This window comes from Solanum dulcamara, chromosome 6 (assembly GCF_947179165.1).
Source record: "Solanum dulcamara chromosome 6, daSolDulc1.2, whole genome shotgun sequence".
Lineage (NCBI taxonomy): Eukaryota > Viridiplantae > Streptophyta > Magnoliopsida > Solanales > Solanaceae > Solanum > Solanum dulcamara.
This window is the reverse complement of record NC_077242.1, coordinates 12790067-12816624: the sequence shown is the minus strand read 5'-3', so window position 1 is coordinate 12816624 and position 26558 is coordinate 12790067. Positions and strand designations below refer to the sequence as shown.

The following is a 26558-nucleotide window of genomic DNA, read 5'->3' as shown; positions in this document are numbered from 1 at the left end:
GAATTTCAATCTCTAGAACTTGAAAGTCATTGTACCAAAAACTCTACTAACTAATAAGTCTAAGGAAAAAAGGGATGCAACCACGAAAACTATAACACAATAATTCTATATAAAAGTCTAAGTCAGAAATGATGGATTAAGAACTAAGATGGATCAATGGCAGCCTGAAAGAGCTGGCTCACCTTTGAATCCGGTAAATCAGTGATCTCCTAACTGAGGTCTGTCTATAGCCGCCTGAAGATAGCTTGTACTCAATAAAGAAAAAGCAAGTGCAGTATCAGTACAAAAAATAATAATTTATTGGTAGAATCACGCGACTATTCTAGTAAGTAAAATATAAACAAGTAACCACAACACAATAGACACAATGTACAAAGTACTTTACCACTTATCATCTCATAATAAATATATATATAAATACATAGGTTAATAATGCCAATTTCAATGAAACAATCAAAGAATGGTTCTCTTATTGAACCCACATCCAAACTGTTAGTTGTGTCAGAACGTGATACCCAATTTAATTAACACTCAATACAATATTGTGTCAGAATAATACACTCAATCCAAATTATGTATCAAAAATGACACTCATTCCAATTTTGTGTCAGTACGTGACACCCAATCCAATCAACCACAATCATATTTAATAGTCTCACATAGTTACACAAGCAAGTAACATATCTATTTCATGTAATTGCTCACAAATAGTCTTTTCATCAGGTTCAATCCTTCTCTCCCTATTTCCATATATCCATGCATACAATGGGACAGTTAACTGACATATATCATAAAGAGAAAATAAACCATCAATTACCTCAAAATCTAGCTTAAATGCTCTCAAAGGACTTGAGTTTTCCCTTTCCGGAGTCTTTCAGCTTATTTTTGGTCTAGATAAAATACATACATGCAAAGGTTCAATAAAAGTGGCCTCATTTACCCGGATCATATATAAACACCAACCCTTAGTCAAATTCATAATCCTAACACCCAAATAGGACTTTTTCCACCATTCAATTCAAGCTAAAACCCTTCCCCAATGATAAATAACAAGGATTCTAAGTTTTAAGAATCAAAATATGGATTAGGAGAGTAATTTATTTACCTTTTGCATGAGAATTTATGGAAAACTGATAAGAAACTGCCCTAGGTCGCCCTTTAGCTGTCAAAAATAAAGTTTGCAAAAAACTAATATTCTTAGGGTTTTTCCCCGATTTAAGTCACGACAGGCCCTCCTAGCGGCCCCGCCCTGGTGGGAACAATCCTACCATGGCGGGTTGCACAGAGACAGAGAGTCAGAATTTGAGTTCCAAGCTCCTATTTTGCAACTCATCTTCAAACCTTGACATTCTAACATTACCTTTTCATGCCAATATCAATTTCAAGAGTTCTACCCACCCAAATCCAATTCCATAAAACCGTATAGGCTCCTTAATGTCTTGGCTATCAACTTAAGTAATCAAATTCATAATTAAATCCACCATCCACTATCGGATTACCCTATACTTCACTTGACTCAGATTTCGTCAATATCTGACCTAGCCTCAAATTTTCTAAGTTACTACCCAGAAGTTTCCATGCTCAAATTCCTTTCCCATTTAACTATCCATAACGATGGAAATAGATCGTTACACGCGGCTTGAAAATTTTAGGCTAGGCCATCCTCAGATGAAATATGGGCAAGGTGAGGTCTAGGATAATTTGGAAAAGGATTGGGAAAAATATGGGCAAGGTGAGTCGAACTTGATGTGAATGGGTTAATTTAGAACGTCAAGGTTCAAAAGTGTATTGCGAAATGAGACTTTTGGGAGAATTTTTGAGTTTATATCTTGTGTAATCCGCTACAATGGGTGGGATCCCACTACGAAGGGGCTGCTATAGCGGGATGGGACATGCTATAATAGGGTTAAGTTGCTAAAAACTATAGAAAATTCTAAAATTACTCATTATTTGGCAAACTCATTTTGGGGAAATGCAAAGGCGACCTAGGGTGATTTTTACCTGTTTTCCATTGTATTTATTGGTAAAGGTAAGTTATTTACTCCCCTAACTTAATAATTTAATTCTAAAGCCTTAGAATATGTGGTGGTAATCTTAGGGGAGAATTTTGACTAGAATTAATGGTGGAAAAGTCTCGATTTTGGTGGGATGATCATGAAATTGGCACGAAGTTAGGATTAAGTTATAATCCAAGTATATTTAGGCGATTTTTCATTGATTATGTTATTTTGTATTTGTTTTACACAAAAAAACAAGTTAGAATTCATAACAAGGGGAAGACTCAGGTTCAATAGAATTTTCAAGGCTTGATTATTTGTATAATGCATGTTGCAAAAAAATATAAGAGTGAATGTGAAATTATATCATGTTGTCAATCTCATATAATGAACCTGTTAATCTTACTTGTTGCTTATAAGTGTGGTTGTTTCATTATGATTGTTATTGTGCATGTCATTTGTGATGTTGGTTGACTCTGGTACCACATCTGGTTAAGGATACGAACGGTTGGCTTGGGTACCACGTTTGGCACAAGATATCTTTTGATTGGCTTAGATACCATGCATGGTACATATTATCAATTGGCTTGAATACCATTCCTGGTATGGAATATCATTCGGTTGGCTTGGGTACCACGCCTAGTTTAAGTTACTATACAGTTGGTTCGGATACCAATCCTAATATATGTTTAATTGCGTACAAGTGTGATTTCTTACATGTGTGTTGGTTTCTTGAGTGGACCGGGTATATGTTGTTGTGATAATGTGAGACATTTTCATGCAAAGGGTTGTGAATTGGGCAAATTCTTGAGTTTTATAAAGTTAAAATGTTAAAAAGTAGTTTTCGGTACCAATTAGAGCTGCGAGTATCGGAACAGAATTTCGTTAGTTCCATCAGCTTTGAAAAATGGAAATTGATCTAGGAGAGTTATCAGAATCAAATTTGGATTGATATGTGAATTTGAGGTCTCAAGTTGAAAAGTTTGGTTTTAAATGAACTAAGTTTGACTTTGGTCAACAAATTGAGTTCGGAAGCTCGAATTGGATTTTTGATGATTCTAATGGTTTTGGGGGATGTTTCGAACGCTAGAAATAGCCTTGTTGTAGTTTTTGGATGTCTCGAGGGTATTTTGGGTATTTCAAGTGTAGAAACTAGTTTAGTTGCAACTTATCAGATTTTGGATCAAGAAGACCTCAAATTTGAATTTGGAAGGTTCCACTGAGTCTAAAACGTTAAATATAATAGGAATGCATATATGGTTTTTGTGTACGAGATTTCAAACGAATCTCGAGGGTTCCATCAAAAACTTGAACCTTAAATCTTTTGCTGATCTAATGTTTGGTGCATAAGGGATTGCGATCGTGGGTCTCCTGGCCATTATTGGAGGGCCTCCAACCTCTTCTCTGCATTCGCAGAGGGCAGCATCTCCCTTCGCCGCATTCGCGGAGTAGGTTCACATTCACGGAGAACAAATTTCACATAAATAGGGAACTATCGGGAAAACCTCCATTTTTCACCATTTTGAGTTCTTGGAGCTTGGGGAGGCAATTTGAGAAGAGATTTTTGAGGAAAAGTGTTGGGTGAGTGATTTTTGACCTAAAATCTTTCATTTTCGTTAATTATTTGGTGATTTTAAATCCTAATATTTAGTTTCAAACCACAAATATCCCCTTTCCTTCTCTAACCCGAATTTAAGGAAAATTATGATTTTTAGCTCATTTTTAACTCTGTTTTTATGGATTTTCAACCACGAATTTCTTATTACTAGTAGAATATGCTTTTGTAATAAAATTCCAGACTTGACCCTTTTTAAAAATAATCAATTTTTGGACTATTTTACTCTCGAGTCTGAAATCTATCAATATGGTTGTCATTGGACTCCGTAAGATGCATATGTTTCATTCTTGATAGTGGGTTATCATTCTGAGCATTGAATTCGAGAATTGATCATCCGATAGAGGTGTTCGAGTGCGATTTCGGCTATCGAGGTAGGTTTAACTATCCTTTTTGGGGCTGAGTTGGGGTGATTAATTAAATTCTATGTTGTAGACTTTAGGATAGGGTCGTAGTGTAGTTTGGGATTGATAATTTGTATTGTGAGACCCGTGTGGAGCTTATATCTGTTGTGTAGCCCATGTGGGGGCCTTATGCGATATTTTATTTGTGATTCGAGGTTGTGTAATTAATGACTTAACTAAGTTAGAGATGTGAAGAGGTTATTTGACTTGTAATGCACACCTGAGGGGTTGAGTTGAGGGTTTTGAGTGTGCCTGAATATTAAAATACTGTTGAAAAAAGGGTGAACATTTAAATTAAAGTATTTTCTTCCCATTACTATTTATTGGGGGTGAATATCATATTTAGGTAAAGTTTTGAGAACTTTGAACCTCGCACTACATGTTGAGTTGAATATTACCTCCATGCCTTATATGTTGTAAATGCATTCATCCTCATTCATATTATTATTGATCTTTGGGAAATTGAGAATTGTGGAAATCCTTTTTGAGAAAGAAAATATGACATTTTTTTGTATCCTCGACCACGACTAGGTGGCAAGTGGTTGAGATATTAGTATCATGATTCCTTGGCCACGAGTTGGGTGGAGAGGTAGTTGATACATTGAGATTGTGATGAGGTATATGGTCTGCGAGACCCCCATGAATCCTGTTTGGTAGCACAGCTCGGCAGGTATATACGTCAGGTATTGTGACAACCTTGATCCCACCGTTCCATCATATCATTGCATCATCATAATGCATTGCATTACATTGATACCTATGATATTTATTCTATTTGTTTAATTGTGATACTGAACTGTACTTATGTGTTTACTTTACCCATGCCGTTCTATAAACATTGGTGGTAACGTAGTTGAAGTGAGACTTTTCTGCATGCAGGTGGAAGAGTTCCTTAGTTTATTTCATATTTTTTGATTAATTCCTTATACTCAGTCGGTTAAACCTAATTAGTACATATGGATTATACTCGCCCATACTTCTCTATCTCCTTTTGATGCAGCTAGTAGCCAGGGTGTCTAATGCGGTAGTTGATTCTAGCGGATACATTATCATCGAATTAGTGGTGATATCTTGGGATCCAGATCGCTGCTAGTCCATCTTTTGTTTACAATCTTTTTTATATTCGGAGATTTAAACTATGTATTCAGGCTCAGATTTGTATTTAGATGCTCTTAAACTTATGATACCAGGTTTTGAGATAATTTCGTAGTTGTCCTTTATTTTGTGTTTATTTGTGGCATGACTCCCCTTTGGAAGTTTCAAATGGTTTTCTTTTCGGCTTACACGTCGAAATGGGATTTAGGATGTGTGCCATTATGACCTCAATTTTTGGATCATGACAAAAGGTTAAGACAAGATATTGGTGACCAAGAGTCTGATTTTATTGTTGACTTGGTTTATAACTTATTTATGCATGTGTTGTCTAGTATTATTATGTTTGGTTACTTGTTTACATTCATATATTTGGAATTGGTCGATAATTTTATCAGTACACTGTGATTTGTGTACTGATACTGCATTTACTTTTTTATTGAGTATAGAGCATGTTCAAGCAGTTGTTTCGCGACCTCAACTGTAAGACCTTCATTTTCTGAATCAAAAGGTAAGTTATTTCTTTCGAATTTCATAGATTCCTCATTAGTTCTTAGTCCATCTATTTGAACTTAGACTATTTAGATATTTTAGATTTGTATTGTTTGGGGGTTGTATTTCTACTCTTGACTATTTTAGAATTTTGGTACCTCGACTTTCATGTTCTAGAGAGATTATTTCTGCAAATAAATTTTATGATGGTTTTTATTTATTAAAAACTTGACTTTTATTGCTTGAATCTGTTATTTTAAGACTGTTACTTCATACAGATGAGATTGGTAGTTGGTTCTCCCATCGGAAGTTTAATGTGGGTTCTATTAATGGCAGTTCAGATCATGACAAAATTGGTATCAGAGCTATATGTTCGTTGATTTCATCCTACCAAAATGAGTTAAGTAGAGTCTTATGGAATGGTACGAAGATGTCTGTACTTTTCTTCGAAAGGCTACATGACTTTAGAATTTTTTTTTCTTCCTTTGTGCTATGACTTGATTTCAATTAGTACCGAGAGATCCAAATTGGAACCTGACTTCCTTCACTCATTTTTTCGTAGATGATTGATACTAGACGCAATGACACAAGGGAAGTAGCTCCAACTACGGAGACGGAAGCACGAAAAAGAGGTAGAGGTAGAGCCAAAGATAGGAGAAGGGGCAGAGGGAGAGAAATATCTACCAAGGATGGAGCTCGGATGATGACTGAGCCTAGAGTGACCCCTCCCCCACCCCAAGATCTTGTTGAAGAAGAGGTTGAGATGGAAATTGAAGAGGATTTGAGCCAGATGTGGAAAAACAAATTGGGGTGTAAGTCTCCCCTTTATGTTATAGAGGCGGTTCAGTAAGTGTTAGCATTTATGTGTGGGTTAGAAGGTACTGTAGCTACTCCCACTGTGTCGGCTACTCAGGTTCCATGTACTCATTCTATTGCTACTATGACCCCAGGATGGATAAAGCTTTTGGTACTAATGCGTTCTTCCATTCGTTACTGGGCCATGTAATGACTGGAACATAATATGAGATGCTTACTAAGTTTATGAAGTTAAAGCCTCTAGTGTTCCACAATGTAGAGAATAAGGATGCGTTTGAGTTTATTTTAGATTGCTATAAAGTTTATTTTGGATTGCTATGAAAGGTTGCATAACATGGGCATTGTGTGGCATCATGGGTTTGAGTTTGTTACCTTCTAATCAGAGGGTGAAGCTAAACAGTGGTGGATGGCTTATATGGAGTGTTGTGCATTAGTTCTGCCTTCGTTGACTTGGACCCATTTCATCATCTGTTTCTAGAGAAGTATGTACCTCGAACTCTCCAAAATCCTAAGAAGGATGAATTTGTGACTCTTATGTAGGGTAGTATGTCTATAGCAATATATGAGGCTAAGTTTCATGCCTTGTCTCGATACGCTACTCAGGTTGTGTGCACTGAGAAGGAGAGGATTCATCTTTATGTGCAGGGACTAAACACTGGCTTGTAGGTCTAATTTGTGCACGTGACTTCAACCACGAGGAGCTTCAATGAGGTTATAGACTATGTAAAGAAAATTGAAGGAGTTCAATAGGTTGGGCATGCCAAGGCATTGGCTAAGAGGTCCAAGAATATGGGTAACTTTAGTAGTTCCTATTCTAAGGGTTCTGGTTGGTAGTTATATTCAGCCCATTCGATTTAGTCCGCGTTGCCCTTTTCTATGGGGTGGTTATTCAAGGGTCCCATAACAATCTCTAGCTACAAATGGTCAAGGAGCTTCTTATTCACCAACCAACAAACCAAGATGTTTAAATTGTGGTGAGCAGGGACATTTTAAGAGGGGAATGCCCTCACAAACAGACGGGTGGCCAGATGCAGCAACATGTAAAGGCTGTGATACCAGCAAGTGGCAGTGGCAATGATAGAGGTCATCCATATGATGGGCAAGGGGGTAATAAAAAAGGTCGTAGGTGCCGAGGAAATGAAAATGCGAGAATGAGAGCAGCACAACTAGGTAGAGGGGTTGCACATAATGATGATACAACTTAGTTTTATGCCTTCCTGAGCAGATCTGAGGCTGAGGCATCTGACATAGTGATAACAAATACTATTCCTGTTTATGACTAGATGATTATTGTTTTGATTGATTCAGGATCTACCTAATCCTACATATCTGTTAATTTTGCTTTGAGTCTCGAATTGACATGTGATATTCTTGATACTCCTATTCATGTTTATGTCCCGATCAGAGAGTTTGTGGTAGTGATCTATGTATACCGTTTATATTCTGTGATGTTTGTAGGTTTTAGACTTGAGTAGATTTGGTCATTTTGAATATGGTAGATTTCATTGTGATATTGGATATGAATTGCCTGTCCATTCATTATGTGGTGCTAAATTGTAATTCTAAGACAGTAACTCTAGAGATCCCGGGTAGAAAAAGATTATAGTGGAAAAGGATGTGCAAGCCTTAGCCAGTAAAGATCATATCCTTCATTTGGGCTAGAAGGCTGGTAGGAAAGGATTGTTTAGCCTACTTGGCTCATCTTCGGGATGTTAGTGTAGAGTTCCCTTCCTTTGAGTCAATCCTTGTAGTTTTGAAATTTCATGAGGTATTTTCTATGGATCTGTCTGGTATACCTCTGGATAGGGACATTGAATTTTGTATTGATTTGGAGTCGAGCACTCGCCTAATTCTTATCCCTCCATATCGCATGGCTCTAACAGAGTTGAGGGAACTCGAGACTCAACTTTAAAAACTTTTTGATAAAGATTTCATTCGTTCTAGTGCTTCTCCTTGGGGTGCTCCGATATTGTTTGTAAGGAAGAAATATAGTAGCATGGGGATATGTATAGATTACAGACAATTGAATAAGGTCACCACCATCCAGAAAAAATATCCATTTCCTCGTATAGATGAACTCTTCGACCAGTTGTAGAGTGCTTCAATATTCTCTAAGCTTGACTTGAGGTCAGGGTATAGGCCTGCGTATATACAAAAAACGTTATCCAGAACTCGATATGGGCATTATGAGTTCTTGGTAGAGTCGTTTAGATTGACTAATGTGCCAAAAAAAATTATGAGCTTGATGAATGGTGTGTTCAAGCCATTCTTAGATTTTTTGTGATCGTGTTTATGGATGATATCTTGATCTACTCCAAAAGTAAGAAGGAGCATGCAATTACCTTCGAATTGTTTTGGGTATTCTCGAAAAGAAGAAATCGTATGCTAAATTTTTCAAGTTTGAATTCTAGTTATCTTCGGTTGCTTTCTTAGGGCATGTGTATCAGAAAAAAAGATGATGATAGATCCTTAAAAGATTGAGGCAGTTAAGAATTGGCTCCGGCCAAACTTTGTGCCAAAAGTTAGGAACTTTGTGGGTCTTGCTAGCTACTACCGCAGATTTGACATGAACTTCGCTTTGATTGCTACCCATCTGACAAGGTTGACCCAGAAGGATATACCCTTTGTGTGGTTTGACTAGTGTAAGAAGAGCTTCTAAAAGCTCAAAGTGCTCTTGACCACAGTTCCTATCTTGACATCGCCAATGGAATATAATAAGTTTATTATTTATTATGATGCCTCACATTCAGGCTTGGGTGATGTATTGATGCAGTACAAGAATGTCACAACCTATGCTTTATGACAGTTGAAGATTCATGAGAGAAACTACCCAACACATGATTTGGAGTTGGCAGCTATAACTACCCCTCTGGTCGTAATGGGGAAGGCAATAGTGAAAGAATTTGGGATAGAAAACTTTCGTGGTAGTAAGTTAAAATTTTTAGGCTAGGCTAGGTTCAAACGATTTTTGAGCAAGATGAAATCTAGGGTAATCCGCGGAAGGATTATGGATAATGTCTAAGCTTGTGTTAGATTTTCTATTAGTTAAGACGTTGAAGAGCCGATATCAAACTTGACATGAAGGAGTTAATTTAGAACGTCAAGTTTGAAGATGTGTTGAAAATTGAAAACTTTTGAGAAAACTTTTAGGTCGTTGTCCTATATAATCTACTATAGTGGGTAGGATCCTGCTATGGTGATGCCTCTATAATAGGTTGGAGTTGCTATAGCAGGGTAGTCTCGATTTTATGTTGAAACGTCTAAAAACTGCTTATTATTTTGCAAAATTATTTTGGAAAAGTGTAGAGGCGATCTAGAGCGATTTTCACCTATTCTTCATTGTATTCATCAGTAAAGGTAAATTATTACTCTCCTAACTTAGTAATTCGATTCTTAAGCCTTATAATCTGTGGTGGTAATCTTAGGAGAAAGTTTTGACTTGAATCTGGTTTGATTGGGATGAACCGAGAAAAGCTAAAACTTCACAAAGGAGTCAAAGTTCGTGATCAGACTTCTGCAGCAGTTGCATGACGCTCAGGTAGGCTATGCTTAACCGAGTAGTCTAGACTTGTTTCCAATTGTATGATATTTGTAAATTGATGGGAGGTTTCATGTCTAAGTTTTCGAGTACGGAGTCTAGAAGGTTAGAAACTTGTTGGCTATTACTGTCTAGGGCAGAAATGTACTGAATATGTAATGATTATTTTATGACTAAAAAAGATTGTCTAGTTCATGATTGTTTATCTTCGGGGATCCTTGTTTAGGTGATACTCTCCTTATTCCGTATTAACTGAATTTGTGAGACAATACACACATATTAAGAAAAAAATATTTAAACTTGTATTTATTGAAAACCTCTACCATTTCGAATTTGAACCATTTAAATATTTTTTTGATAATTAGCTGAAAATATAAAATGTGTGTATTTCACTCGCGGTGACGTAGCAAAGTAACAAATTAAATGATGACATTTGGGATATGAATTTAAAAAAATATTAAAAAAATAAACTATGAACAAGGCAAAAAAAGAAATCTATTTTAAATTTCATCACCTAATTTTATATATATATATATTTACCACCTCATCCACCTACCCCCTTTCCTTTATTCCGATACCCATCAACACACGACCTTTTACGATCTCACTTTCTTCGTCAAGCATTAATTCAAATTTGTTGATGCTTTCTTCTTTTTGTGTTGTGGTTTCTTTAGGGGTTGAGTTTTTTTAATAATTTTAAAGCAAAAAATTCAGATTATTGTCGATTTTTTTTGACCCAATTTAATTTTAAATTTTTTGATGAAATTCTCTTCTACAACCTTAATGAAAATCTTTGTGAGTCAACTCTTTTGATTCTTTTTATTTTGGCTGGTCATTTGTTAAATTGGTGCTTTTCCGACGAATTCCATGACAAGGACGAAGACATTGATGGTGGCGGGATGATGTTAGAAAGAAAGAATGGAGAAGAATATGAAAAAACTGTGGCAGCAGACGATGCGAAGGGATTTGGTCGGTGAAAAAATTGCAGAGCATTTGGATGGTATGGTTGGGGAAGAAGCATGTTGCAGGGGAAGATGAAGGTTGCTAGGGGGATTTTTTATTTTATTTTTTTATGTATAGATTTTGATTTTTCTAATGTCCACTTGTCATTTTTGGATTGGTTTCTATATAAGTTTTAATGGCTTCACGCGCCTGTTGGAATTGTGCTACAGTATGATGCCATGTCATCAAAAGTATTAAAAATAGGCAATTTGGTGCACTAAAGCTCTCGCTATGCGCAAGATTCGGAGAAGAATCTGATTACAAGGGTCTATTATACACAATTTTATCTTATATTTCTGCCAAAGACTATTTTCAAGACTTGAAACCGTGACCTCGCGGACACATAGCAGCAACTACAAGTTAAATTGAGTACAAATCTTAATTAAATTGTTCAAGTAAATTATGCACTAACTTAAACCCAAAATAAAACTGAAAGCAAGAGAGTTTCCAGAAGCTACCTAGCCAACTCTAATCACTTTATATATTGCACCATAAGACTCCGCTCTTTCATTCTTTCTTTCAATTGACATAAATACACAACCACGAACCCTAGCTTTCCGTTTACACCTCTCAGATCTTACTATTCCGCAACACCCAATCTTAGCCATGGGTTCCAAGAAGAACGATTTCGACGATGGCGCTAGTCCTGGGTTCGTTTTTTTTTTGGTTATTTGTTTTGTTGGATAAATAATAAACTGTCTATGAAATAGATGTATTGCTCCAAATTATTGTTTTTTCATACGAAGTTTGATGTGTATTGATTGTTTTTTTTTTTTGTTCTTTTGGTTTTTGTTGAACAGAAAAATCTTTATTGGAGGTCTAGCGAAAGAGACGACGTTAGGTTAGTGTTTTTGAACTGTTTCATACATATTTTGATGTATTAATTAGTTCTTGCTAGTGGGTTTTTGATTTGTTCACGAGGGTGTTAATGAAAATTGGATTTTTGACTTTGGTAGAACAATTTGTGAAGTACTTTGAGAAGTACGGGGAGATAATAGACTCGGTGATTATGAAAGATAGGCATACGGGTAGACCCAGAGGTTTTGGGTTCATCACTTATGCGGATCCAACCGTTGTAGACACTGTTATAGCCGAAAACCATATTATCAATGACAAACAAGTGAGTAGTTTAGCTTCAGTTTTCTATAGATTTATTTAGCTCCTGCTTGATGTTTATTTGTAGTTGAATTTGAGTTGAAATATTAGAGAACTATGGTGAACTTTGTTGGCTACTTGCAATATGCAAAAACACGTTAGTTATAGTCCTATGCTTGTGAGTTCGTGAGCTTGGTTGTGGGGTTTCATTTATTTGTAAGAGTTCTAAGTATTACTGATTTTCTAAGCTTTAGCTGAAGATCATATTTTGTAAGTACGTAGAAATTGTGGCTTGCAAATCGTGGTATTGATTTTTCCAAGTTAGTTTATTCGAATTGAGTTGAAATATTAGAAAACTATGGTGAAACTTTGTTGACCACTTGCAATATGCACACACACTATAGGTAGTCATATGCTTGTGAGATTGTGAGCGTGGTTGATGGGTCTCATTTATTTGTAGAGTTCTGAGTATTACATGTTTTCTTTAGCTTCAGCTGAAAATCATATCTCATTGTAAGTACTTGAAAAATTGTGGCTTGCAAATTGTGGTATTGGTTTTTTTCAGGTTGAGATTAAAAGAACCATCCCGAAAGGAACCGCTGATTCAAAGGATTTTAAAACAAGGAAGATTTTTGTTGGTGGCATTCCTACTACCACGACCGAAGGTAACTCTGTGTCTTTTTGTTACATACATACTAGTTTTGTTGTCTGGCAGTTGCAGTAGTATTCTTTAAGGTTGGAGTGCTTTAACTGTTGTCTCTTGTGCATTTACTATCAGATGAATTCAAGGACTTTTTCTCCAAGTTTGGGAAAGTAATAGAGTATGAGATCATACGAGATCACGTGTCCAAGCGTTCTAGAGGCTTTGGATTTATTGTGTTTGACAATGAACAAGTAGTTGATAATTTGCTGGCTGAGGGAAATAGGATTGACATGATGGGTACTCAGGTAAGTTTTGTAGGATATATTTTCATGATCTCAAATGTTCGGGGACATGGCTGTCATGTGTACATAGTGGATCCTCAGGATTGCCCTTTCATAGCATCTCCCAGCCTAATTTTCTCCTTTTACATATACCTATCAGCCTTAAGGAGCTGCTGCATATGTGATAGTAATGCAAGGAGTATAAGTTTGTAGGTTTCTCCATTGTAGTATGCATCTTTTAGTGCTCAGCTGTCAGGCTATTATGCAGGTGGAACTTCTAGGTTAACTTGCTTCTTTGTTGTAGGTTGAGATCAAGAAGGCAGAACCAAAGAAACCCTCAAACCCAGCTTCTGCTCCTGCATATGGTAGTAACTCTAGGGGGCGTGGATATGGTGATAGTTATGGAGGATTTGCTGATTCATATAGCGGTTTTGACAGTGGAGGTTTTGGCCCTTCTTCTTATAGGTCATTTGGATCTAGGTATGGTGACTATGGATACGGTGGCGGTGAATTTGGTGGTAGATATGGAGACTTTGGCAGTAGTGATTTTGGTGGTTACCGTGGAGACCCCTCACTTGGTTATTCTAGTCGTTTTGGCTCGTATGCTGGTGGTTATGGTGGGGGATATGGTAGCAGTGGGCTAGGAGCATATGGCCGTGGAGGTGGTTATGGGGGTTATGGTGGATCTGGCCCTGGTGCTGGTTATGGTGGACCAGGAGGTTTATATGGAAGTAGGGGAGGGTATAGTGGCAGTGGTCGTTACCATCCTTATACCAGGTAGATTTTCCTAAGCTTTGTAGGAGTTGCATTCAGGTCTCTTGGTTACTGCATCCTCAGTCAGGCAAGGGTCGAGTAGATATCTCGGATCACTAGCAAGGAGACACCACCTAGAAGATTTGGAGAGCCCTAGTTTGCTGCTACTAATTACGACTGTGTGACCACAGAACCATATCTAGATAAATATGATATGTAGCTTGTGCTTTGTCTTAGTTTAGACATTTTCTCTGTTTATGAACTATGGATTAAGCTAGAACCTTCTTTTGGAGTTATTTTGTGTGTCTTGTAAGTTTGGTTTCATAGATACATATGATGCAGGTCTGTATTGTTCTCTACTTAGTTCAGGTACCACTCTATGATAGGTCCATGAGCTTTTTACTTTTAAGAGATCTATGGTGTTTGGTGTCTAGCTATCACTTTGTGTGGTTTAGTGGGCTTAGCTTGGTCATGCTCAATCATAGTTGTGGATATTTTAAGCTATTTTCCTTCGCGCCACTTTAGTTTTATTAGAAATGTGTGCTGCTCAAGAATTTGATGAAGCCATTTACGTTGTAAGGCTAAAAACAGTAGATTGTTGGTCTCGCCGGTACTTTGTTTTGAGTTTTAAAAGGAGCTGCATGTCTCGTCTCGACCATTCATAATTTAGGGATTGCATTTTATCTAATTATAAGAGGGGAGCGCTGGGGGTGCCTAAAACTTACTGGCTTGTGCAGGAAGTGCTTTTCTCCATCCTTTTCTCCGTCACTTTAATTTTTTTTGTTTTGGTAATCAAGATCTAATTTGTTTATAATCTCTCAGGTTAGCGCCTTAAGTCTCTGCATACCCGTTGTAAATGGCTGTAATTCATATCTTAATTTGTGTTGAATTTGTAATTCATCTTCTGTTCTTCATATCATCTTTTAAAATGCAAACACGTATTTAAATTTTGTTGATAGTTGGCTGTTAGTTTGCAAGAACTTTTACCTTTCAATGTCCCAAGTACTGAAAAGAGACGATTGTGAATCTGGGGCTAATTAGCATCTTAGCTGTTTTAGGTTGTCTTCTATAATCACTGATACTAGGTGTTTGTTGGAATGGTGTGATCTATGTAGATGAATTTTTTGGACCAAAAATACTTGTAATGAGATTCCATTTTCTCTCAAATCATATACTCCCTCCGTTTAAAAAAGAATGACCTAATTTGAATTAACACGGAGTTTAAGAAAATAAAGAAGATTTTTCAATTTTGTGGTCCTAAATTAAAGTTATGTCAAATGTATTAAAATGCTGGCCTTAAATATGTTACGTGGAAAGTTGAAATTAAATTGTTGTCAAAAAAGAAATTGGGTCATTCTTTTTGAAATTTGAAACATATTAAAAAAGAAAGTAGACCATTCTTTTTTAAATGGATATAGTAATATATACTGATACAATCATTGAAATCTTATTCTTTTTGTTGGCTCACTAAGAGGATCAATTATATTAAATCCCTAAAACCTGCTAGTTTCAAAAGAAACTGGTTCTCAAGGTAGAAGGCGTAAACTCCTCTCAGCCCGAACTTGCAAGTATGCCAAAATGTTTTTAAATTTGTCATCTTAAATGAAAATTTGTTTGCTTGCCTTAGTGTGTTAACGTGTTAATTTGAAAAAGAGAAAACACATTAAAATACGCATGAGTTATCGGGGAATTGTCAGTTACATTTCTTATTACTCTTTGGACTAGTTAAAAGAGGAATTATAAAACTTAATTTGACACACTTACAGAGAGAAGCTAAAAAAGAAAAACCTTTTTATAATATTTCTTTTCTTTTCGTTATTGTTTTTTCATTTCACATTTTGAACTCCATTAATGTAGGTCGAGTTCTTCTTCGACGATCCCCCCCTCCCCTCCCCCCCCACCACTCTCACCCACACACAATATTTTCCCTCTAAATCTTCTTCTCATGACCATATTGAGGCTCTCACCACCATCACGTTGCCACCAGTTTGGGGAGGGTAAGGGTGGTATGAACACAGATCTTACATCTATCTTTGTGTGTAGATAGACTATTTTTTATTGACTTTTGGTTCAAATGAAGTATAACCAAAATAGATTGAAAGAAAAATAATGGTAATAAAATAACAAGATTATACAAAGCAAATGAAGCCAAGTGTAGTAGTGGATATTGAACAATAAGATATTACGAGACTACTAACTAAGACTACCAAAGACGACATTGGGGTACATATTATTTATTTACTCTATTCTTTGATTTCTATATTTTTTGATTTAGGGTTATGTTCTCAATAAAATGAAGATGTGCTATGTCTTGTCTAATTAGCTCCCTCCCAATTCTTCTTCGGCTTGTCTCTATCTCTCCTACGACTTGCTATAGCAGTTCACACTTTCATACTAGTGCATCCGCACACTTCTTTATATGTCTGAACCATCTCGACCTCACTTTCTTCATTTTGTTTGCAATGAAGGTCTCCACCTTGTCATGTACAACTTTATTCCTAGTTTTATCTCTCTTAGTATGTTGAGCATCTTCTTTTCTAGTACCTTCATCTGCTGAACATGCATGTTCTTGACTGATTAATATTTGGTCTTATACAACAATGATTGAATTTAGTATGATAAGTATATAGGAGGGTTATTCAAGGGGTAAACACCCTCTATCTCCAATCCTAAAGTTGTGAATTTGAGTTATCAAAAGGAGCAAAAACGTGGGGGAGGGAAATAAAAAAAATATTTAGTGCTCATGATACCATAAATTTAAATCTCCCAAGACATTTTGCACCTAAACTAGACATACTAATATGACTCAAATTTAACCTTTCTTCTCGAGTTTGACATAATACATGTTAAGACCGAATAAAAAAAAGTAGAAAAATAGCAAATCATTTAGTTAGGACTTAATTGCTCCACGATCCAATCGCGAAATTTTTAACTGAAAATTCGTGATAAGTTTATACCCATGAACTTGTCACAAATATTCAGTTACAAATTTTACTTTCTGAAAATCCTATTATTCCTGATTTTTTTTAAAAGAAAGAGGGCATAAAAATACACCCGAACTATAATGAAACTAGGTAAATTACCTGCACTTTGCATGGTCAAACTTTCTTTTTTGTTTGTAAATATAATTGGAATAAATGGCATAATACCATATTGGACGCAAATATATAATCTTAGGCATTGATAAAATTTTTTATTTACATAATGTATAAGCAAAAATAAATATGAAAATATAGATAAAAAAATAAATCCTAAAAAAGAATATTGCAAACCTTTCATAGTTAAATGTTGATGACAAATAGAATTACTTATTATGCTTACCCAAACAAAGAATTATTTATTATAAATAAAATAATACAGTTGTAGGTAGGAAAATCTATGCTTGAACTGATAACACTAAAAATCATACTGACCTTCAGAAGCAAGATTAATGAAAAAAATCAAACTTGAAGGGGAGATAGGGAAAATGTGAAGTTGGGAAAAAAAAATAGAGATGATATAGTGTGTTTGGTGTGAAAGGAAAATATTTTCTGGAAAATGTTTTTTAATTTTTTCATGTTTGGTTGGTTTTTGAAAAATGTTTTTCAAATCAACTTATTTTCATCAAATTCAAGAAAAATGACTTTCTTAAAAAAACTAATAAGAAAAACATTTTTCAAAACTCTCCTCTAATATCAAATTGCAATGTTTTATTTTTATCCCACTCCTATCACGATCCTTCTCCCCCCCAAAAAAAAAAATTAAAATTTTCTTTTTAAGAAAAAATTAAAAGCTTATTTTTGAAAAATATTTCACATTTTAAAAATTTAATTTTTTTAATTTCATTCCTACCTCGACCATCCTACCCTCCCCCCACAAAAAATAATTAATTTTTTTATTTTTTTAAAAAATACTTCAAAATTTTAAAAAATTATTTTTTATTCCACCCCCTTACCAGGCCCCACCCCATGCTCACTGGCACCCCCTCCTCCCGTTCCACAAAAAAAATTTAAAAATTTATTTTTGAAAAATATTCAAATTTTGAAAGTTTTATATTTTACCTCATCCCTTACTAGCCCCCCACCCCACCAGCCCCCCTCTCCACCCACCACACAAAAAAATTAAAAACTTATTTTTGAATTTTTTTACTCCATGTCCTACCCCGACCCCCCATCCCAAGCAGCCCAACCCCCAAATATTAAAAAAATTAAAATTTATTTTTAAAAATATTTCAAATTTTAAAAATTTCATTTTTTCTACCCCACCTACACTTCCTACCCCGACCCACCACCCCAAGCAGCCCCCCTCTCTCCCCCCCCCTCCCCCCCACACACACAGAAGAAAAAAATTTAAAATTTGTTTTTGAAAAATATTTTAAGTCTTAAAAATTTCATTTTCACCCCACACTAACTCTGATCCCCCTACCAGCCCCTCAACCCCCCCTCCCGGCCCACTCCCAAAAAAATTAAAAAGTTATTTTTTTTAAAAATTAAATTATTTAAAAGTTAGATTTGGAGTTGGGTGTGGTCGGATTTCGGTTAAAAAGTTGGGATTGAGTGGAAATTTGAAATCCGAATCTTGGGTTGAAAGTTGAGTTGGGTCCTACATCAATTGTCGGGGTTGGATCCCGAGTCAATTATAGGGTTGATTTTCATGTCAAAAACTATTTTTCTAAAAAATATTTTTGACTCTCTAGCCAAAAATAAAAACTATTTTCTAAAAGATATTTTCATTCACTGACCAAAAAAAAAAATGTTAAAAATCAACTTGTTTTTTAAGAAAACATTTTCCTTCGTACCAAACACACCCATATAGTATAATATTTTCTTCACTTATTATCAAGTATATTAGCAGGAATTTCACGTGACCTATTATTCCTTTAAAATGAGATCTTACATAGATTTGATATGCATATTTTCTACAAATTCCGTTGTGCTATTTCCCAAACAATATAGCAAATTTTACAAATCTAACAAAACTGTTGTTCCATAAAAGTTAGAGAAAACTTACCTGGAACACTTGATGCTCCATTAAAGTCAGTTAAAATTTGTACCTGAAAAATCAAAGAAATCAAACCTTCTTACATCTGTGCTATTAAAACTTAGTGCAACAGGAAAGTTTTTTTGTTTCTTCTACAGACTTGGATGTCTTGTCTCCAACTGGACATATATGTAGGTTATTTTGTTCAATTCTTTGCAAGATTCTGTATTTGGGACTAAATGTTTCCTTCCTTAATTCTGAATCTACACCCTTCAGAGGTGAGACTTGGAAGAACACCCCTCGTTTCCTAGTGAAAAGTTTAAAAATAAAAGTCTTTATTAAAATGCTTCATGATGCTGTGAAAAAACAATATAAAAGAAAAATTTATCAACTAAATTAATGAAACAAATAAATTTCCCAAAAAAAATAATGTTAATTAGTTATTCGGTACTAATAGCATGCAATCACCAGGTCAAGTTCTCACGTTTTGATTTCAAGTGTATAGTGAAGGGGGGTAAATAGTGCCTAGTTTCCTGGTTTGAACTTGGAATCTCATAATGAAATTTGAACTCCTTAATTGGTAAACCAATAAGTGAACATGTAATTTTGTATTTAAGGTATTCAAAATCGATATATATTGTTATATACATGTAAAAGTAAAAAATATCTTATACATACAACAATTTTTTTTTATTGAAATTCGGATGAAAGAAAGACAGAAGAAGATCTCTACAACTCAACTTCAAGAGGACAAGGATTAAAGACATAAGAATTAAAAAGAAAGGGTGATGAGGAGTTTTAACTGAAAAGGAATAAGACTGTTGGTAGGAGTCATAATTAATGGGTTTTAAAAATGTAATGTTTGAGAAATACAGTTTAACGTCGATGCGATATAAATAAATGAAAGAGGACGTGTATTTTGGTTTAAAAAGAAATGTCTTTTTGGATTTGATAAATTAATAGGAAAAATAGAATAAAAGGCAAAAAAAATGATAAAAAATAATAATTGAGTTTCTACTCAATGATGCATGCCACATCACCGGATCAAAGATTCTCTTTTTTATCTTATTTTATTTATATAAGATATGAGATAAGATTGTGGGTTACAAGGTTTGAATTTGGGTGTCAATGTGAAATTATATTGGGCATGTCGTTATTATTAATATTGAATTCAAATTAATTTCTTGTTTTTGTTGCATTGAATAAAACATAGGCATTTTATTTTCTAGAACATTTTTATATAATCTTTTTCTTATTACCATTTTTTTTGTAGTTGGAGAAAACACGACGCACATTACTTTTACGATATTCAATGGTTCACAAGTTTATGTTTAATTCATACTATTGCAATCTTCATAAACATAAATAAATTTTAAAAAAACTTATTTTCCAGATGACAGAGGCAACGAGAAGTACTTAATCAATTAACGTATTATCTTTTGGACCTAATTAGAGTTCTATCAGTGACAGTTTCACTAAAGAGTCAAAATATAAAAAATAAACACGCGAACACAAGAGGAAATTTCTTGTTGCTCTTCATAAGCCGAGAACCACATAAAATTGAAGTCTCCCCTCTAATTCAAGGTTACAATCCCAACCAAGTCGAAGAGTTTAGTAAGAGAACTAAGACATTACATGAAAGCTTTCCGTAACTATTCAAGGAAGGAGTTCGACTACGACCACTTAGTAGGACCTTTTGGCTTACAAGAGACCTTCCATCCATTGTTGGTATCTTCCTAGACTTTCTTGCTTATTCGGGGAGGATTTGATTCTGCAAGCATTCAGTACAAACGAAAAAATTTCGAACAAAAAGGTCAGAATTCGCTGATAGGAAAGGAGAGAAAACAAAGCAATGCCAAGAGCTCCGTCAATCTGCTGGTCATCGATGGACGAAGCTCTCTCTTTATTATCTCGTGCCATATGCGACATCATTTTTCCTTCTCGCGAACCACGGGTGCAGGAGCAAAGCTCATTTTCCTTTCATGATAAGGGCTATGCGTCAAATCATGATTAAATTCACCTGTGAACAATCAAAAGCAACATAGGGGGAGAACACATTTATAGTCAGAAAATAACAGATTGGATATGAAATGAAATTTGCTCTGCACATGAACAAGCAATCATCATAAGTTTTAACTTGGAAATCTCAAGAAGAAATATGGTCAAAGATACAAATTACTAGTATTGAAGATAATAAGAGGTATGTCCAGCTCAGGACCTTCCCAAAAAGGTTAAGAAAAAGGTCAATGTATGCAAGTACCAAAATGAGCATAAAGAAAGGAAAGACAGAAATTAAGGCGCGCGATTTACAGTGTAAAGGGAACAAAGTCCACATACGCAGAACCAAATGTCAGTTGCACTTAACACCAGCTTCTGCAGCACGACGAGGCTTGTTTTTTCGCCTATGACGGAAAACATTATTGGACCTGGCAGATTCATCAGTGCTTGATCTGGTTCCATTACCATTTTCCTCTTTTACTGAATCATGCTTTTCTTTCACCCGACTATTCCGCCTCCTCTTCTTCCCATTTTCCGTCGCAGAACCTTTTATCTCCAAGTTTTGAATTCCAAGTTTTTCACTCTCAGAATCTTCCTCTTCAATCATCTCAGCTGCTTCTTCATCAATGTCATCTTTGAGTGATTTTTGTGGCCTTCCTCTCCTCTTCTGTGTAGGGATTTTTTCTTCCTCATCACTTCCTGGATCATCAGGGTCAATTACAGTCAATTTCTTACCCTTTCCTCTACCTCGACCCATTGCCTTGAAAACCTCCGAGTTTAACAAATAGCAGCAGAAACACCTGCTAAATATAACATTAGGAGACATGAATCAACTATGTTATCCAATGAAAAGATTCAAATAGACAATTATACAGAAGGATGTTCAGGTCATTAATAATCACAGGCACATAAACAATCAAGAATATAAAATCTCTCTTTTTCCTAAAAAAATTTCAGGTATTACATGAATGGGAATGGGAGGTAAGAACTGGCTGTCCAAAAGAAGACAAAGCTACCACTGTGAGACAAAAAAAAGGTTCACATGGCTTTTCTTTTCATAGCTAGAAAACGTATTGTAAGTAACGGGATGTACAACCCAGAGAACATAAATTATGTGACAACGCAAGGAAGTCAAGACCTCCTTTACCAGGTACATCTGATTGATGTGAGCCAAAGTTTGAAGAAGTTGCTATATGATTGGTAAGTTGGAGTTACCTCCCGTTCCTACACTTTTTAGTATAGAAACAGTGTCCACTCTTTTTTTTCACTAACCCACACCTACCAAAACCCATATTTGGAACAAAGAAAAACAGGATTTGATATGTCGAAACCTAATCCAGATAATGATGCATACAGTAGAGCCCTTTTGCAGGCACAGGCCGTAAAAAGTCGCAAGTGTTATTTTTCTTTAGTACTCCCAACTATGTCTAGCTTTAGTCAGTAGTACTCTGAAAGAATAGCTGAGTTCCCTATGTAGAAAGATCAACTGTAGTTACTCTCAACTAGGTGATATAAAAACAGTAGAATCGCATCATCAGAAGGCTTAAAAAGTAGGCAAATGCAAATCTGCAAAGCTCTTACTTGTGCATGAGTTTAAGAAATTACAATAACCAATATTAAAGGTCATAACATTGTGTAGAAATCAACTCAGTTCTACTGTACATTCCAAGTTAAACATATCTAATCTACATACAGCCGGGTTCACAAGGCAAGTGGAGAAATGTTTGATTGGGGTGAAAGGAGGAATGGGTGAACGAGTGGAAAAAGGGGAATGCACAGATTGTTACCCTCATTTTTAAGGAACAACAACAACAACAACAACAACCCAGTGAAATCCTTTAAGGAAGTAAAAGAAAAATCCAAGTCCTTCAATTCAGATTTTTCATTCACAGAGAGGAGGAAGCACAATAGTTTACTTTCATTTGAATTGTACCAAGCAACTGGATGTAAGTAACTGTATGTAAGTATTAATACATCACCTAGAGAAAGTAATCCAATCAAATTCTCTTCAGCCTCCCATTCTTTCTAGGAAATAACATAGTTCAACCAAAACTACTTTTATAGCAATCCTTGTGTCCATACCAGCATGGCATTATCTTGGAAAAAGAACACAAGAAAGTTGTTTGACATCATTCTTTTTTATCAGTGTAAAAAAATCACACCTCTTGGGGTAACAAAACAAGCTGGTCAAGGGTGAGAAACATATGAAATAATCCAGATCCGAAGACGATACTAGGACAAGGTTGAGAGGAAACAATAAAAGGTTAGACAGTTGAATTGGACTTTGCAACAGAAGTATTTAGAACACTATATAGTTTTTAAGAGTCCTAATCAGTTTGATGTGGCTCCAACCGAAATTAGTAATGCAAACTGAAATAAACTGCTCGGTGTATTTATTGAGATATAATATAATCAAATAATTCAAACTGTGCTCTCTCTAACAGTTTAAGCTTTTAGATGAGAGTCACACATTTCAACATAGTGTTAAGAGCAGGCGGAAGTCTTGAGTCGAATCTCACCGCAACCCATTATAAATAAAAAAGGATTTTTCACGTATTTGGCCAAAGAAAAAGAATTGGTCCTGCACGTAAGGGGGCGTATTGAAATATAATATAACTAAATAATTAAAAGTATGCTTTCTCTTACAGCTTAAGCTTTTAGCTTTAAATGAGATGGCCACATACTTTAACAGTATTAGCTTATTCCACAGCTTCTATAATACAATGTATAGCTAGTTCTGAGGATAAGATTGCAGAGCATTGCATCTAAGAAAAGAAAGAAAGAAAAATAAAACAAAGAATACAACTAAACCTAACAACCAGTAAAATCCTAAATTATTGAGTAGTGGACTTCACAGAGTTAATCAGTCAACTCAACCTCAATCCCGAAAATTGGACATCATAGCATATCATATAAGGTGACCAAACTAAAAGGCCACTTCAAGGTGAAAGAATATAATTTTGAAAGAATTTCTTCTTTTATCAGCCAATATGAGCCAAGGAACACAAAATAAGGAAGAAATTCAAGTAAGACTGCACCAATCCACTTGTTTTTTAAAAACAAAGGTTCTCTATCTTATTTGGGCATGGATGGATGAAAAATTCACAGATATGCACTCTCTCAATGCAGCCGAAGCTACTATCAGATCAGCAAAATTTACAACTTGTGAAGGGTAAAGGCACAGAGCAAAGAACTCAGATCATTTAGCTAACATTCCTCATTCCCTAAACACAGGTTCTTTTGAAAAGGATGAGAGACCTTGAATAATCATTTTCAACACTATTGCAAAATGCAAAGCAGGTATATTTTATATGTTCTTACCATTATCTAATAGTTTAAAAGCATCACATTCCTAGATCTATTTCTGTGTATCATGCTATTCCTATCCTCTACAACCAACTGGAACCAGGTATCTTATTTAATCCCTTGTCCTTCATCATGTTCCTCACATTCTCAACATTCTCCCACTCTTCCTCAGCAGCATAAATGTTTGAAATGGCTACAAGACCTTCAGGCTTCTTCAGATCCATCTGCAATATATCCTTAGCCATCTTTTCAGCAAGATCTCTCCTTGCATAGACCTTACAACCACTGAAGAAAGCGCCAATAATTGAATCTGTAACTTCTATTGGCATATCTTTGACTATATCGTAAGCCTCCTCTAGCCTCCCGACACGACACAAAAGATCAATAACACAAGCATAATGCTCTTTCTTTGCTCTAATGCCATAAGACTCCTCCATGGACCAAAAGATCTTCAAACCCTTTTCAACTAAACCACCATGACTACATGCAGAAAGAATAGAAGTTAAGGTGACTTCATTTGGCAGCACTCCTTCATACTGCATCTTCTCAAATATTTTGATTGCATGTTCTACTCTGCCATGCTTCCCATAACAACCTATCATAGCATTCCATGATGCAACATTCTTAAAAGGAACGGAACTGAAAACATTCCAAGCGTCTTCTACACTCCCACATCTACTGTACATGTCAATGAGAGCACTAGCAACAAAGACATTAGCAAAAAGCTCTAATCTATATGCTAAGCCATGAATTTCTTTCCCTGTACATGCAGAGTCAATCAACCCACAGACAGGAAGAAGCCCAGTGAGAGTAACTTCATTAGGCTTCACTCCAGCATCCAACATGTCCTGCAATAATGCTAGAGCTTCAGTTGATCTGTGGCTCTGAACATATCCTGAAACCATTGCATTCCAGGTAACCAAATCTGGAGTCAACCCCTCTTCACTCATTTTAGAGAGTAACATAAAAGCTGTGTGACAATCTCCTCTCCTAGCATATCCAGCGATCATTACGTTCCATGTAAAATTATTGGGCCTTGTGCCTTCTAACCTCATTTTTTCAAACAAAATAAAGGATTCTTCAATTTTCCCCATGTTAGCATATGAATATATCATTGATGTCCAGGATACAATATCTCTCTCGACCATTACATTAAAAACTAAACGAGCATAGTCCGTATTACCACATTTACCATACATATCAATCAAGGAATTGGCAACTGATATCTCTGACTCAAATCCCATTCTATATATCATACTTTGCACTTCCTTTCCTTTGTTCAGATCCATTAGACCAACACACGCTTTTAACACAACAGCAAATGTGTACTTGTTCGGAATAATTCTTGATTGTTGAAGAAGAGAGAAGTAGCCAATGGATTTCTCAGGGTAGCCATGGAATGTTAAAGCTGAAATCATCCAATTGAACGCAAAAATATTCAGGTTAGTTGTTCTTTGGAACACAAGCTCAGCAGAACCTAGATCCCCACAACTTGCATAGGCACCAATGAGCTTTGAATTCAATGACAAAGCATTCATGTCAGTGTGTGATATTAACATCAATCCATGAATTTGCTTGCATGGTTGCAGCAACTTTGCTTTCAAGCATTTTTGTAATAATAAGCCGAAACTGCTTACAGAGAGGTTGATTGGGGATAAGAGGCACAAATTCATGTCCAAAAGGAAGTCCCAAATGGAAACACTCACATGTAGTGTTGATTTTCAATATTCTACTGACCAAATACTGACTGGAATCTGCAATTGTAAGACTGTAAGATAACAAAGTTAAATATGATAGTACCCAAATCAAAGCCCAAAGTACAGCCTTTAACATCAATCTGGTATATACAACCAGGAACTGGAGAAGATCAAATCCCCATTCCTAAGCACAAAAAGATATAATAAACAATTCAAAAAGGGTTGTTCATCGTCCTGCGAAGATCTGGAGAGAGCAAAGGAACAAAGGTCGTTAGTCCTACTAATTCAGGAGTCCTGCATCAAAATCTAAACTGTTGCAGACAAAGCCACAGAAGCCTCAATTTCTACATCTAGTATACATATCCTCCATTTGTAAACTGATGACTCACTGAAAAACATGTACTGCTAATTAACAAGTAACAGTACCCTATATCCCCATCAGAAGCAAAATCAAGAAAGCAAGACACCCTTTATACTCTATTTGAAGGATTTGAGTTAAATAATCACTTTACAGTCATGAAAGAGATCTCATTGAACATCAAGACAAGCATGCAAATCCAAACTAACAAAATAGAAATTAGATCCAAAAAATTAGAGCAGAAATCACCATCAAATTCAACAACTCTTATAAAATCCAAAAGGCAGTGGGAGAAACCGAGAAACTGATATATGGGTACTCACCAAATGACTCACTGGAGCAAAACAAACCAGTCAAACCATGAGATGAAACTTCAAGAACACTTCGACCCAGATTTGTTTACCTCGTATAGATAGCTTCTAGCCACTAAAATCAGCAAAAACAAAAAGGGTCAAGAACAGATCCAGAATAGCTTGCAACCCGAATACAGAAGTTAGATAAAAAAGTAAGTC

General features: G+C 35.6%; 3 protein-coding genes across 5 annotated transcripts; 1 reads left to right on the top strand and 2 right to left on the bottom strand.

Annotated features, from left to right (window-relative positions):
* Positions 1 to 11385: 11385 nt before the first annotated feature.
* On the top strand, positions 11386 to 14137 carry LOC129892072 (heterogeneous nuclear ribonucleoprotein 1-like). Its single transcript, XM_055967612.1, has 6 exons — positions 11386 to 11606; positions 11757 to 11797; positions 11913 to 12076; positions 12617 to 12716; positions 12830 to 12999; positions 13280 to 14137. The coding sequence occupies exons 1-6, from the start codon at positions 11563 to 11565 to the stop codon at positions 13754 to 13756; spliced, it is 996 nt and encodes a 331-aa protein (XP_055823587.1). The 5' UTR covers positions 11386 to 11562; the 3' UTR covers positions 13757 to 14137.
* A 6091-nt stretch (positions 14138 to 20228) lies between these two features.
* On the bottom strand, positions 20229 to 26346 carry LOC129892071 (pentatricopeptide repeat-containing protein At3g12770-like). 3 transcript variants are annotated; one of them, XM_055967611.1, is made up of 3 exons: positions 24007 to 26346; positions 21025 to 21488; positions 20229 to 20707 (listed from the first exon to the last, which is right to left on the bottom strand). In XM_055967611.1, exon 1 carries the CDS (start codon positions 25662 to 25664, stop codon positions 24075 to 24077), a length of 1590 nt encoding a protein of 529 aa, XP_055823586.1. In that variant the 5' UTR covers positions 25665 to 26346; the 3' UTR covers positions 20229 to 20707; positions 21025 to 21488; positions 24007 to 24074. The 3 variants fall into 3 exon arrangements, with proteins under 3 accessions (XP_055823586.1, XP_055823584.1, XP_055823585.1); XM_055967609.1 differs by lacking the exon at positions 20229 to 20707 and having other exon boundaries at positions 20799 to 21488; XM_055967610.1 differs by lacking the exon at positions 20229 to 20707 and having other exon boundaries at positions 20799 to 21485.
* Positions 21038 to 21442, bottom strand: LOC129892715 (uncharacterized). Its single transcript, XM_055968287.1, has one exon. It carries the CDS (start codon positions 21440 to 21442, stop codon positions 21038 to 21040), a length of 405 nt encoding a protein of 134 aa, XP_055824262.1.
* Positions 26347 to 26558: the final 212 nt, after the last annotated feature.